The 14026-nt window shown below is 46.5% G+C and overlaps 2 protein-coding genes across 2 annotated transcripts; one reads left to right on the plus strand and one right to left on the minus strand.

Annotated features, from left to right (window-relative positions):
• Nucleotides 1-1500: 1500 nt before the first annotated feature.
• Nucleotides 1501-6957, minus strand: LOC120700592. The gene is made up of 5 exons (XM_039984842.1): nucleotides 6680-6957; nucleotides 5679-5783; nucleotides 5511-5584; nucleotides 5003-5421; nucleotides 1501-2158 (listed from the first exon to the last, which is right to left on the minus strand). Exons 1-5 carry the CDS (start codon nucleotides 6870-6872, stop codon nucleotides 1501-1503), a joined length of 1449 nt encoding a protein of 482 aa, XP_039840776.1. The 5' UTR covers nucleotides 6873-6957.
• A 1953-nt stretch (nucleotides 6958-8910) lies between these two features.
• Nucleotides 8911-13313, plus strand: LOC120697513 (leghemoglobin reductase-like). Its single transcript, XM_039980772.1, has 2 exons — nucleotides 8911-9329; nucleotides 11721-13313. The coding sequence occupies exons 1-2, from the start codon at nucleotides 9075-9077 to the stop codon at nucleotides 12969-12971; spliced, it is 1506 nt and encodes a 501-aa protein (XP_039836706.1). The 5' UTR covers nucleotides 8911-9074; the 3' UTR covers nucleotides 12972-13313.
• Nucleotides 13314-14026: the final 713 nt, after the last annotated feature.

The following is a 14026-nucleotide window of genomic DNA, read 5'->3' on the forward strand; positions in this document are numbered from 1 at the left end:
GCAAGCGCTGAAGCACAATGCGAAGATGCTCAGCATGCTCCTCTTCATTCTTGGAATATATAAGAATGTCGTCAATGAAAACCACGACAAACTTATCCAGCTCGGGCATGAACACCGAGTTCATGAGATACATGAAATGAGCAGGGGCATTTGTTAGCCCAAAAGACATGACCAGGTACTCATAAAGCCCGTATCTGGTGGAGAAGGCCGTCTTGAGAATATCCTCAGCTCTAATTTTTATCTGATAATAACCAGAGCGGAGATCAATTTTTGAAAATACCCGAGCCCCGAATAGCTGATCAAACAGGATGCCAATTCGGGGGAGTGGGTATTTATTCTTGATTGTGACGGCATTCAAAAGTCTGTAGTCCACACACAACCTGAGGTTTTGATCTTTCTTTTTAACAAAGAGTGCTGGACAGCCCCAAGGTGAAGTGCTAGGACGAATATACCCTTTATCAAGTAATTCCTGCAGCTGTTTCTTTAACTCAGCTAGTTCATTTGGTGGCATCCGATAAGGTCTTCCGGAGATCGGTGTCATTCCCGGTTGTAATTCAATGGCAAACTCCACGTTACGATCCGGTGGCATACCGGGTAAATTATCTGGAAATACATCCGGATATTCACATACCACGGGAATTTCTACCAAACTTTTGCTCTCAACCTGATTCACCGTATGGGTCAATGATCCATGGTCCATAAGATGCAGAGTCATAGAACCATGAGGAGAAAATTTGATGTGCACAGATTGCGAAAGAGTGTCCAAAAGAACTCCCTGATCTTCCATCCAATTCATGCCCAAAATAATATCCACCTTTTGAGTTGGAAGAATTATAAGGGACGTGTGGAAAATCTTCCCTTGCAAATTTAGAGGAACTCGCCTAACAATCTGATTTGTAACTAATTGTCCCCCTAGTGAATTAATATGGCACGACCTCGACATACTTTTCACTTCGAACCTAAGTCTACTTGCACATTCTTTGCTAATAAATGTGTGGGATGCACCAGAATCAAATAGTACTACAATGGGATGATTATTAACTGAAAACATACCCGTCATCACTGGAGCTCCCTCCGGGATACCCTCAGGGGTAGTGTAGTGCACTTGTCTCGGTTTGAAGTGAACGACTTTGCCTTTCTGATTCTGCTGACTGGACGGCTGTCCTTGCTTCGACGACATGGGGCAATTACGTGCGAAGTGTCCAAGCTGTCCGCAGTTGTAGCATGGGAACAAATTTGGGCGCACTCCCTGCTGTGGCACCCAAATCTTCTGCTCGCTCTGTGGAGGAACAGGAGGCCTAGCTACCTCCTGTGGCTGTGGTGGCTGAGGTGGCCGATATCCCCACTGCTGCTGGGATGGCATGTACACAGACTGGTGCTGGAAGGGGGCTCGCTGTGGCCCAGACTGCATGATACGGAACCTCTGTGGGTTGCTACTAGAAGACCCCGCTGCCGGTGCCTTTCTTTTCTTTTCTGTCTTATGAGCTAGGTGGCATCCTCCTACACGATAGCCCCATTGACTAGCTCACTGAAAGTGCCAAATTTGAACATTGCCAGGCGGTCCTGGAGCTTGCTGCTAAGCCCCTGTCTGAAATACACCTGCTTCTTCTCATCCGTGTCCACGTGGTACCCAGCGTATTGTGAGAGTGTGTTGAAATTCTGAGCATATTGCATCACATTATTGTTGCCCTGCTTCAGAGCCAAGAACTTCGTAAGCTTCCTTCTGATCACCCCTGCTGGGACATGATGTGCCCTGAAAGCTTCTCTAAACTCCGCCCAAGTGAATCGAGTGCCAGCAGGAAACATGGCCACGTGGTTGTCCCACCACGCACGTGCGGGACCCCTGAGCTGCTGAGCTGCGAATCCTGCCTTGTCCCCCTCATTGTATGGGTATAGAGTGAACTTGGACTCTATGATCTTAAGCCATCTGTCGGCCTCCAACGGCTCGTCTGCCTTGTGAAATAGCGGCGGCTGGGTCCCCAGGAACTCATGGTACCCAGGAACAGGTGGCGTGTGGTGTCCTGGCCGTGGTGCTGCCCCTTGCTCCACAAGTTGACGGAGGTGCGCCGTTTGCTTGTCACGCCCAGTGAGTATGGCCGCAATGGTCTGCACCAAATCAGGGGGTGGTGGTGGCGCTCCCGCAACGCCGTCTGCCATTCTGTATTTACCCAAGACAGGATTAGTTCCACTATCTAGATAAAATACAACAATCTCGATAGCGACTAATTTTTCTATTCATGACACATTGCAGAATGTAGAGCTTTAAAAAACAATTCTGTGTAATGGTTGCAGGTAGGGTCAGGCGGTCCGACCGGCTCAGTTCAATCGGTCTGACCGGGCTGCCCTGGTCTGGCCGAAAAAATGTATGGCGGACTGTCCGCAATGAAGGAATTTCAGCTCACCGGACCGTCCACTACCATTTAGCGAACTGTCCGCTTCACAATATGTCAACCCAACTCAGTTTTCAGATGGTTCTGTGTGTTTTTCCTCAACGGCCGGCGGACCGTCCGCGTGTCATGACCGGACTGTCCGCGCAACACACTTGAACTACCAAACAGTGTCTCCGGTCCAACCGACAACGCTTTCGCAACACTTCGCGTCGCTCCTATAAAATCTTACGACCCGAACTTCATCTACAAAGATCCTTAAGGCCTTAAACTCACACCCCGATCAACTCCTATGATCCTAAAACACAACAAAGATATGATGCATGCTCACCCTACGCTAGAAATTCATTTTTATATTTTTGGAAAACCTTCAAATTAGTCATGCCCGTACCACCCTCGGTGCGTTTCGGCTCTGATACCAGCTGTGATTGGACCGCCAAATTAAAACTCTTAATTAAGCATAATGGCCGTCATTTGAACACATCGGGCGCATTAGCTTAATGGTTTAATCTGACGGTCCTTTCTCAGCCCACGTCCCGATCAAAACAACACCGATAGTCTCACGCGAAGGTGAGCGCAAATGGTACAAGCACGACAAATACTTGAAAATACAACGATATACACATGACTCTACCATAAGTTTTACAAACCAAATTTGAATACATACATAATTTATAACTTTACATTGCCGAAACTAAGGTTCGCATAGAGGAAAAAGGCCTACAACTACCACAAGTGGACACTGAGGAGCCACCTAACTAAGTGTCTGACTCCACAACCTCCCATCCCTCTACGTCCCGACGGATGAACTTAACGCAGCAGTGACAGAAGTCTATGTCTGTGTGTCCTGAAATAATATTACAACAAAAGCCCTGAGCAACTAATATTCAGCAAGACTTACCCGTCTATGGGTATACTTAGCCCACATATCTAGACATGCAAAGTTTTCTGGCTAGTGGCTCATTTTGCAGAAAAGCATCTAAGAGTGAATCCTTGTTTGCAATGTTTTAGCTCAAGATTCTCCTTAGCCTACCCATCAGCTAATGTTTGCATAATAACTAGAGCAAAACATGGTGAAGCATTTAATAACAATCCAAAGTCATAATCATCACATATCATTAATGTTCCAACTCCTCACTATGATGCGACAAAGAGATCGAGGCTCTCATATCCGCGAGACACGGCGAATCGATTCGATTTAACCTTGCAAGGTGGACCTAACCAACACGGCGCGCATTTGCTCTGTCGGACGATACGAGCCAACCATTCCCCTCCCCGCCTCGAACTACAGGACCGCCCCACCAGCGTATAGTCAGCCGAACCCTACGAGAGACCACCAAAAGTAAATACATACATCCCAATTCTCCGCGGCCACTCGACTACCCTAAGGGGTGCGAAGGAGTCCTGTACTTTCGAAGAAAGGCAGTACTAGGCTTACCGGTTTTGACTACCTCCTACTCCTGGTATGCGGTTTGTACAATTCCATCCCCGATCAGCACTGCCGACAACAGATCGGTCCTTAATCGACACAGACGGACTAAACATTTTCCGCCTGGTCTCCACTTCCATTTCCTCTCATTCTTGGATTCAGTAGATCGTATTGCTGGAATATAAAGACATCCTATATCTCGCGAGTAACAGAAAATTACTCGACTTCTACCGAGTTCTAGTTAGCATAGCAGGGCTGTCGACCTACACATACTAGTAGGACACTCATGGAACCTAAGGATTATGCATCTAAAGTTTCAAGCAATACCTGAACGTAATGCACAAGTACTAAATATAATTAAGGTTTCATAATTTAAAATACTGGGTTGTGCACCAGAGCTTGTCTTCGGGCTGTTGCTCAGAGCTAGAGTCAGACGGGCCTTGGGCCGGGTTCTCACGCCTCTCCTCCTGGGCTTGCTGCGGCTGCTCCTGCGGTGCCGCAATCACCTCAAACACGATGTCCTCAACTGCGGATGCTACATGAATGCATATGAAATAATTGAGTGCAGCTCAATTATATAATTACTATACTTCAAACTAAAATGCCCTGCGGACTGTAAGCACCCAAGTGGCGGACCGTCCGCGATTCCACTCGGCAGACCCACCAGAACCACCAATGTTTCTGGAGAATTTCTAGACTGACTGGCGGACTGTCCGCTCACCCTTAGCGGACCGTCCGCAATACATCTTCGCCAAACCACCGGAGACAACGACGTCTCTGGACAAATTTCTAATCCTACCAGCGGACCGTCCGGTCCTCCTTGGCGGACCGTCCGCAATTCAACTCTGCGAACCCACCAGAGACAACATCGTCTCTGGACAATTTCTCAAACTCTACGGCGGACTGTCCGGTCCCCAATAGCGGACCGTCCGCAGTTCAACTCTGCGAAACCCACCAGAGACATATTGTGACATCCCAAAAAATTACCAAATTAAATCACACGCTAAAATATTTCTTTTCAAAAAAATTTCATCGTTGAGCTCATTTAACCCTAACCAGAAAATTTTCGCCGTCCCAATCATTGTTCCACCTTTTCCTCTCCTTTTTCCGCCGACCGAACCTCGCTCTCTCTCTCTTTTTCCTCGCCGCCGTCCCATCCCGCGCCGCTCGGCTGCCTGTCGCCCACGCGCGACCGCCCGCCGCGAATCCCACCGCGCCGCTCGGTAGCAAAGTATGGCCTTGAAATTCCATTGAAGAAGTAGTAGCTTGCTGTACAGATTGATTCCATGCAACACCCCTTTCTGAGGTAACAGCTACGGTTTGCTTATGTCCACAGGGGACAAACAGGCCATTGGCGTATGCAAGAGATTGAGCGGTGGTAGCTGGGGTCCTGTCCGCTGCAGATGGAAGGGCAGCATAGTGGGGTACAGGAACTGGTTGATAGTATGTGTGCTCCACAGTTTCAGCTCGATACTCTTGGGTTCTGACAAACCTACCATCGCCTATGGCACAAGGGTGCAAAGGGTCAGGTTCATGGGGTGAATGGGCAATCCCATATTCAGGTACAACATAATACATGCATGATGTGCCTTGCGCCTGGTGACCCTGTTCAAGGATGATGACAACCCGATTAAAATTTGAACAACAGGCAACACCAAAAATCAAGAAAGAAAATTGCATGCTGTGGGACAGACCATGTAATTTGGAGCTCGATTGTCACATCTGGACATTGTCTGGTGATGATAAAACTGGGGAGGCACATTAATTCCTGCACTCACAAGATTCATTACAAGAAGGTAACAGGTTACAAGTAACAGAAAGTCAACAGAAACATACATCACTTAATAAAGACAGCAATATACCAGTTGGAGCATAGAGAGCTGGATAGTAAGTTGTGGTGGTAGGAAAACAGAACTCCTCTCCAAATATGAGGTCATGATGCTCCTGAAGATCCATGGAATGCGACTCTGGGAAAAAAAAAAACAGACACTGATGAAACCAGCGAATGGCAAGCAGAGTATGATTTATCACTGCAGTTTTTTTTATCGGTTTTATCACTGCAGTTGGCAACATGCTAGGGTATAAAATGCAATGCCCTGATCCCCTAATGTTCTGCAACTACATACATTTGTGGAAATCTTGGGGCCAAGCAGCATGAGCATTGCACCAACAAACCAACCCTCAAATTGGCAATCTGGTGTAATAAACTAAGGGGTAACAGGAATTCTAATCTATCAGTCAGAATGCGACAGGAAACACAGAAAACAGTGTATTTTTTTTTAAGAATAGAAAACAGTGTTTAACTGGTAAAACTACCACGCCTCTATTCCATTTCCAACACAAACAGGCAAGCCAGGGAAACCACACCATGTGACCAGAGCTAGATCAATTTCAGCAGCACGACAAAGGGCATAACTACTGACGCTTCTCTGAGAAAGTAATACCAAAAGCATGCATTGGTCGGACCAGCGAGCTGACCAATAAACAGGGGAATCATTTTTTCCCACAAATTCGTAGCTCAATTGCTTGCCTGTCCCTGTGCGATATATCAAGGCCGCAATACAAGATGCAAGCACTCCGATCATCAGCAATGCACCTCCATTTCAGCAGTAAAGACCGCCAAAAAACAAAACCAAACCCCAACCACCGTACGGAAGTACGGAACCCTAGATAGCGGCGCAACAGCCACGAAGCCCCAGCCATGCGGTCCACGAACCAAACGCGCCTTCGCGGAACCGAACGCTCGCCCAAAACCCCGAACCGGAAAACCCCAACCCCGCAAGCAACCAGCACCAAACCCCGCGAACGCGAACAGCTCGTATAAAGAGGATCGGCTTGCGAAGCGAAGTGGGGGGGAGCTCACCACCACGAAGCGGCGGCGCGATCGGGTCCTCCAGCTCTTCGTCACCGGCGGTGGAAACCCTAGCCGGAACCGGGAGAGGGGCGGGGCGGAGGAGGCGAGGAGAGGGGGAAGGCAAAAAGCGGGAAAGGAAGAGAGGGGGTTCTAGAGGATGCGGACGCTCGAGCCGAGGTGCGCTTGGTCGGTGGCATTTCATTTCTCTTTCCTTGTGTGCCTGACATGTGGGGTCCAACGAGTGGGACCGGATGTCAGTTGGAAGGGAGAAGCCAGGTTGGTAAACGGTAATTTTTTTTGAAACCTCTCATCATCTGGATACAGCTGTAGTTCGTATACAGACACATACCTACATCACACACGCACACCTCACACACACCACAAGTATACAACCAGACCTACAACTATACACAGATATCAAGACGCGTCCTTAGATAGATCACTAGAGTCATCGAGGCTCCGGCGACAGGCGCATCGCAATCCCTTTGTGATTCCACGCGTTGAGAGGCTCATCTAAGATTATTTAGGGAACCTACTGTTCCCGAGTGCAAAATCCGCGTCGAGCGGCGCTCGAACGCGGACGGCGGGCGCTCCACCGAGCGGACCCAGCCAACCGAGCTACGGCTCGTTCACGGTAAACGGTAATTAGTTGCGACAAATCAAAGCAAGCGATCAACTCAATTTTTTGGTTCAAAAGTGACTTCTCCCTGATTTTCAAAAACCAGCTCTCGTATCTTGATCGATACAGTGCTCTCCAGATATGAATTTCATTGATTACAATGATGGAAAGGTGATCTAGTTTGATATAATGGTGCCTGCATGCGGGTGAAATTTTGCTTTGATTCACATGATCCAATCCAAGGCCGTCTCTAAAACTAGATCTAATAAACAGTTTAAAGGTTTGTTTAGTAAAGCTCCAACTAATTCTGATTCTATATGAGAGCTTGTTCTTTCAGAAAAGAAATTCACTAGACAAAACACGGGCATGCTAATTTTTTAAACTTCTTTGACAAGTTTAGAATAGCAATTTGGTTAGATGAGCTGTTTTTTTTTTTGTCTTCAACCTTTTTGTCTTCAATCAAATATGTACCAAAATCTATTTGGCATATCTATATTTTAGTTCATCAACATTTTGAAAGCAAACCAATCAGACTCTAAGTCCATTAGTTGAGTTTATTGGTCTCGAGATCTGCCGGCGCGTTCGATGTATAGGAGATGAGTGTACAATCACTGCGTTCGCCAGGCTGGAGCTGGAGTGGTGTGAGAGAAAAATACTGTTGGGCTGGCTGGAGCTGGAGGCTGGAGTTGGAGTGGTGTGAGAGAAAAGTACTGTAGCGCTGGAGCTGGAGCAACAAGCCGAACACAGTGAATGTTTTCGTCTCCTGCAAGGAAAAATCTTTACAAACTTGAGTTGACCGGGGATGCAAATGCCCCACAACATTGAGGATTCGACTTATACTATTTAAAATTTAAAATATCAATATATATGAAGCTGGACTTCTAAGCATTTCGATCAAACAGATCGAATCCGATAAACTACATGCATTCTCCTAAGAGCAAGTATTATAAAGAGCTGAGAATTGGTTGGATCCTACGTGGAAGCAGGAGAGAGAAGGGAGTCGGCGTCTGGCAAAACGCCCGCTTAAGCGGGCGGAGAGACTGCGCGGCTCCTCTCATTGGTGGTTGCTGCCTGCGACGCATTGAATGGCAACGGGGCCACCACTCTTAGCCGTCCTTGCAGCCCGCAGCAGGCGAATACATTGCCCTTGCTCTAAGGCGTTCTCCAACGGCACCCCGTATCCCTCCTCCACCCTACGTAGGGGGGGCTTTGGGGGGAGCGAGCCCTCCAACGGCTCCCCCCACAGCTCCCCCTATATAAGGGGGAGTTGAAATTCCCTCCATATATAGGGTGAGTTTCAACTCCCCCTATATCTCTAATCACACCGTTTCTTCGCGATATTAATCTCGTTTGAGCCCCGTAACACGATGATAATGCGTATTATGACAGTACAAATATTGTATGATTTTTTTTTAAATTCAAAAACATTAAATAAATAGTTAGTTAATGAGTGATAGTATATAGGGGGAATAGATATGAGGGGAATGGTTAGAGAGAAGGAGTTATAGGGGGAGTAATCTTTTAGAGAGAGGTAGTAAAATATAGTAAATAGTATGTTTGGGGGGAGTTGGATGGGGGGAATGGTTGGAGAAAGCCTTAATCTCCTTTCTCCCTTCCAGTCTTCTAGAACTAGGGGCACCCACCCCTTCCATTCCCTCGTCTTCTGCTCGACTCGTATTAACAAATCTGCCCTCTTCTTTCTTGCGCGAAAGGTCAGAAGCCAAACGAGTCACCGAAATAATTGTAAGCAAAAAAAAAAAAGCATCGAAGCGAGGAACCCGCGAGATGGCGATGGCGAGCCTGGCTAGGAGGCGGGCGGCGGATGCGCTGCTGCGGCGGCCGAAGGCGGCGGCCTGGGCGTCAGCGCTCAGGGCGTACGCGGCATCAGGGGAGGAGAGCGACGTGGTGGTGATCGGCGGCGGGCCCGGCGGGTATGTGGCGGCGATCAAGGCGGCGCAGCTAGGGCTCAAGACCACCTGCATCGAGAGGAGGGGCACCCTGGGAGGCACCTGCCTCAACGTCGGCTGCATCCCCTCCAAGGTACTACCGCGCTCCTCATCCCGCTCCCTTCACCGTGCGCGATCTGGTTGGTTGGTGGGCGGCGCGTAAATGTTGCGACTCGTGATGCTCGAAGATTTTTTAGATCTATGCTAGTTTGTGCGTTAATTCGGGCACTAGGGTTCGCAGTTGTGGGTTGTTGCTTTATTTTAGCCGGCTTTGTGAGCAGTCAATCTTATGTTGCATTTGAAGCTATGCTTGCTTTGTACTTCGTACTGGTTAGTTTAATTGGGAGATTTTTTGGGTTCGTACTGTCTGTCTTGTCATAGTTCCTATTTCGCGTTGTGCGCTCGGGCCCTGCTCGTGAGATTACCTGTGCTGTTTGCTGGTGGATTGCATAATTAATTGCGGAAATGTGTTGTTCAGGGTGTAATTTCGTGACTTCTCCTTCAATTTGGTTGTGACGTGATGCATCGTTTAGATTACAGATTGTAATACTAATCATGCCATGTGATTGAAATGTTCATGGAGACTAAATGCATTAGAAATAGGTTCAGAGTTATTGTCCGTGGATCAGAATTTGAATAACTTATGTAACAAAGGCGCTCCTATCCAAAGCTACCTCTTCAGAGATATTCCAATCCTTAAGGTCTCTCTTAACCGACTCGTCCCAAATCAGTTTAGGTCTACCTCTACTCCTATTTACCTTATCGACACGCTTTAGAACCCCACTACGCACCGGCGCCTCAGGAGGCCTCCGTTGGATATGTCCAAACCATCTCAACCGATGTTGGGTAAGTTTCTCCTCAATTGGTGCCACCCCTACCCTTTCCCGAATAACTTCGTTCCGGGCTCTATCCCTTCTTGTGTGCCCGCAAAACCACCGCAACATCCGCATCTCTGCTACACTCAGTTGCTGGACATGTCGCCTTTTTGTGGGCCAATATTCAGCACCATATAACATCGCCGGGCGAATCGTTGTCCTATAGAACTTGCCTTTTAGCTTTTGTTGTTGTTGTTGTTGTATGTAACAAAGGGGAAAATTGTGGAGCCTTAGGAAATGTCGTGACAACTCCAGGTGTTTGGAATTATGTATTTGCTGACATTAGTACATTACTTGATCATAACAGGGGAATGGCTGTTTGAGATCAGTTTTTTGTAGTTTATTCTACACTTGTGCTGTTCATGTGCTTCTTATGTATATTGTCTCGTTCTCCAATTCTCTAGCTGTACTTTGTCTGTGGATGGTTGCCATTAAGCATGTAGGGCTGTTTTGTTGGAGCCTGGCTCTGCAGCTGCCTGCCAGGCAGCGATCTCCAGCCCAGGCCCATGCTCCTGGGGCCGCTGCCTGTGCCAGGGAGCTTCTATGTTACCCTGATACTTCAATGCGATCCTGTATCACGTATCCATATCAGATACTTCGATACGTCCCTGTGCCCTTAATTTTTTTTAGAAAACTGACGTATCCGCGTATCCGTATCCGTGTTGCATAGGGGAGCTTTGCCAGGCCCCAAGGAAACATTCCGTAGTTAGAATGTTTGTCAATAGCTATTTGTTTCTTTACCCCAGAGTGTGGCAAATAGGGTTGCTTCTGTTGACCCGATCTTGAAGTTTCCTCTTTTATGTTTGTGCGTGTCCAAATGAACCTAAGTGGAACAAGCAGCCTCGATAGTTAGCTTTATTTCTTTTCTGAAAGTATAGTTAGCTTTTCAGTGTGATTACTTTCATCCATCAAAATGCCACACATTCACAAGTCCTCTCTACTTATTGGTTGGGAAAAGAAAATGCCGACTGCAATTTACTATTTCCCAGAGGTGAAGCTAGATGCTGAATTCAAACACCTTGATTCCTTGAGAGCTTTGTGATATTAGTTTCTCATCTGACAGACTGACACCTCATTATGCTTCTAGCTTTTTCTATGATGGAGTAAATTTCGCTCAAGCTACCTCTTGAAGTTTGAATTAGGTGCTCAGCATTCCAAATCATTCTACTGATTATATACATTTTGGATGTGTTTTCTCATGTTTTCATATCAACGCCTATCACATCTGAAATTTATAAACCTGATGAAACCATGTAGGTAAGTCCGTAACTCTTAGAGGTGCATGCATGCTTGACAACATGATGTTGCAAGCTCTGCTGAATTACCTATTTTATTGACTTTGCTAATTTGTTTCTAGTGGCATGTGAATCACCCGGCAAATGTAAAACTATGAGTGCACATTTTGGCTGGCTGTAGAAATTGAAGCTCAAGTTTCTGGGCTTCTTTGTGATCTTAACATGAGTAAATGCCTATTTATTTTATTTCAGTAATCATGGGACTCAGTGACCTTCGGTTTGATTGAGTTTCCCCTAAGTGCCTAATGGCAGCTAGAATAGTCAAATTTCTGTTGCTTAATTAACAATGCTAATTCATGCTTTTCAAAATTTCAGGCTCTTCTTCATTCGTCACACATGTACCATGAGGCGAAGAGTTCTTTTGCACACCATGGTGTGAAGTTTTCTAATCTGGAGATAGATCTGCCTGCCATGATGGCACAGAAAGACAAGGCTGTCACTGGTCTTACAAAAGGTATTGAAGGCCTGTTCAAGAAGAACAAAGTTGATTATGTGAAAGGATTTGGGAAGTTTGTCTCCCCTTCTGAGGTATCTGTGGACTTGATTGATGGTGGGAGTACTACTGTCAAAGGAAAGAACATAATCATCGCTACTGGCTCAGATGTGAAATCTCTCCCTGGAGTTACTATAGATGAGAAAAAGATTGTATCATCTACCGGTGCTCTTGCGCTTCAAGAAATACCAAAGAAGTTGGTCGTTATTGGAGCTGGATACATAGGTTTAGAGATGGGTTCTGTCTGGAACAGACTAGGGTCTGAGGTTACAGTTGTGGAATTTGCTTCTGACATTGTCCCATCGATGGATGGAGAGATTCGGAAGCAGTTCCAGCGTATGCTGGAGAAGCAAAAAATGAAGTTCATGCTCAAGACAAAGGTAGTTGGGGTTGATACTTCCGGGAGCGGCGTCAAGTTAACTGTGGAGCCTGCAGCTGGTGGAGAGCAGAGTGTGCTTGATGCTGACATTGTCCTGGTATCTGCTGGCAGAACTCCATACACTGCTGGTCTTGGGCTGGACAGCATCGGTGTCGAGATGGACAAGGGTGGAAGAATCCTTGTCGACAATCGCTTTATGACAAATGTTAACGGCGTCTATGCGATCGGTGATGCGATTCCTGGACCCATGCTTGCACACAAAGCGGAAGAAGATGGGGTTGCATGCGTCGAGTTCATTGCTGGAAAGGAGGGCCATGTAGATTATGATACTGTACCAGGCGTTGTGTACACACACCCTGAGGTGGCCTCCGTTGGCAAAACTGAGGAACAGGTGAAGGCATCAGGAATTGCTTACCAGGTTGGGAAGTTCCCTCTCATGGCCAACAGCCGCGCAAAGGCAATTGATGATGCTGAAGGGTTGGTGAAGGTGGTGGCTGAGAAGGAAACCGACAGAGTCCTCGGCGTGCACATCATGGCCCCCAATGCTGGAGAGATCATCCATGAGGCCGTACTTGCACTTCAATATGGAGCGTCAAGCGAGGACATCGCCCGTACATGTCACGCTCATCCTACGGTGAGCGAGGCCCTGAAGGAAGCTTGCCTTCAGACGTACACGAAGGCAATCCACATCTGATTCCAGATACGATTTCAACTGCGGGCTCAAAATACTTGCTAAGATTTTGGAATAATTTTGTATGGATGTGGTCCTGGAACATCTACCTTTGCCCTTTTTGCCATCGGGAAACTGTGAATTGTCTCCCTTGCTGCAGAATATAGTATATGCTGTTAAATTCGGTTCCTTCTTGCTGATGCATTCCCCCCTACTCCCTAATAATGCTTCAAAACTGCAGTTCTCCCGTGTTGCTTATGCACCAGATTGATTGGCCGAAAACTAGTGTGGGTTGTACACCTTAGACTAGGTTTCATTTCTGTTGATACCTGGGAGAAGCATAACATGATGGTATCTCCTTTTGCAGTGGGTTTATGCCTTTCATCCACTTCGCGTTTTGATTCAAATGTGTTGTGAGCGAATAGATGTGATTCAAGTGGCAATTCCCCTCTAATCCTGCCTTGTTCATAACACAAACGTTCACCTGTTCTCAGAATCAGCTGATTGTTGGAAATCATTTACTTACTTGCAACGTGTTTGCTGATGGCTGAGCCTCTGAGATTAATAGGCCTTGTTTAGTTGGTGAAAAGTTGTTGGTTTTGGTACTTTAGCATATTTTGTTGTTACTTGACAAATAATGTCCAATTATAGACTAATTAGACTTAAAAGATTTATCTCGTGCTAATCAGTTAGACTGTGTAATTAGTTATTGTTTTCAACTGCATTTAATGCTCGATGCATATGTCCGAACATTTGATGTGACGAGTACACTAAACAGGGCCTAAATGCAATGTTAGCCCCTGTAGGAACAGTGCTTGTTATAATTTTTTAATGCTTTCTGCCTTTCTTCCTGCAAACTGTTTGTGAGGATAACTGATAACAGAAGATATCACAACGACAGCATGAAAGCGAGATTGACGCCCTAAAAAAACGAGATTGACGTAGCATCGTCACCTCTACTTCACCTTCTTAGAGCAAGAATGACCGTCTGATTCACTGTAATGACTGAATTTGCATGGCTGGGTATGAATTGTGATATTCTTTTGATTGGTTTGTAAATTGTTGCACCCCATCTTATG

Source organism: Panicum virgatum, chromosome 3K, assembly GCF_016808335.1.
Source record: "Panicum virgatum strain AP13 chromosome 3K, P.virgatum_v5, whole genome shotgun sequence".
Classification (NCBI taxonomy): domain Eukaryota; kingdom Viridiplantae; phylum Streptophyta; class Magnoliopsida; order Poales; family Poaceae; genus Panicum; species Panicum virgatum.

Excerpts from the sequence above, each read along its gene's own strand:
- LOC120700592 (XM_039984842.1), bottom strand. The coding sequence starts at position 6,872 with ATGAAATGCCACCGACCAAGCGCACCTCGGCTCGAGCGTCCGCATCCT. Across the intron at positions 5,422-5,510 it reads ATCGAGCTCCAAATTACATG|GGTCACCAGGCGCAAGGCAC; the intron begins GTCTGTCCCACA and ends ATCCTTGAACAG. Across the intron at positions 2,159-5,002 it reads TTCGCGGCGGGCGGTCGCGC|AATGGCAGACGGCGTTGCGG; the intron begins GTGGGCGACAGG and ends GGGTAAATACAG.
- LOC120697513 (XM_039980772.1), top strand. The coding sequence starts at position 9,075 with ATGGCGATGGCGAGCCTGGCTAGGAGGCGGGCGGCGGATGCGCTGCTG. Across the intron at positions 9,330-11,720 it reads TCGGCTGCATCCCCTCCAAG|GCTCTTCTTCATTCGTCACA; the intron begins GTACTACCGCGC and ends TCAAAATTTCAG.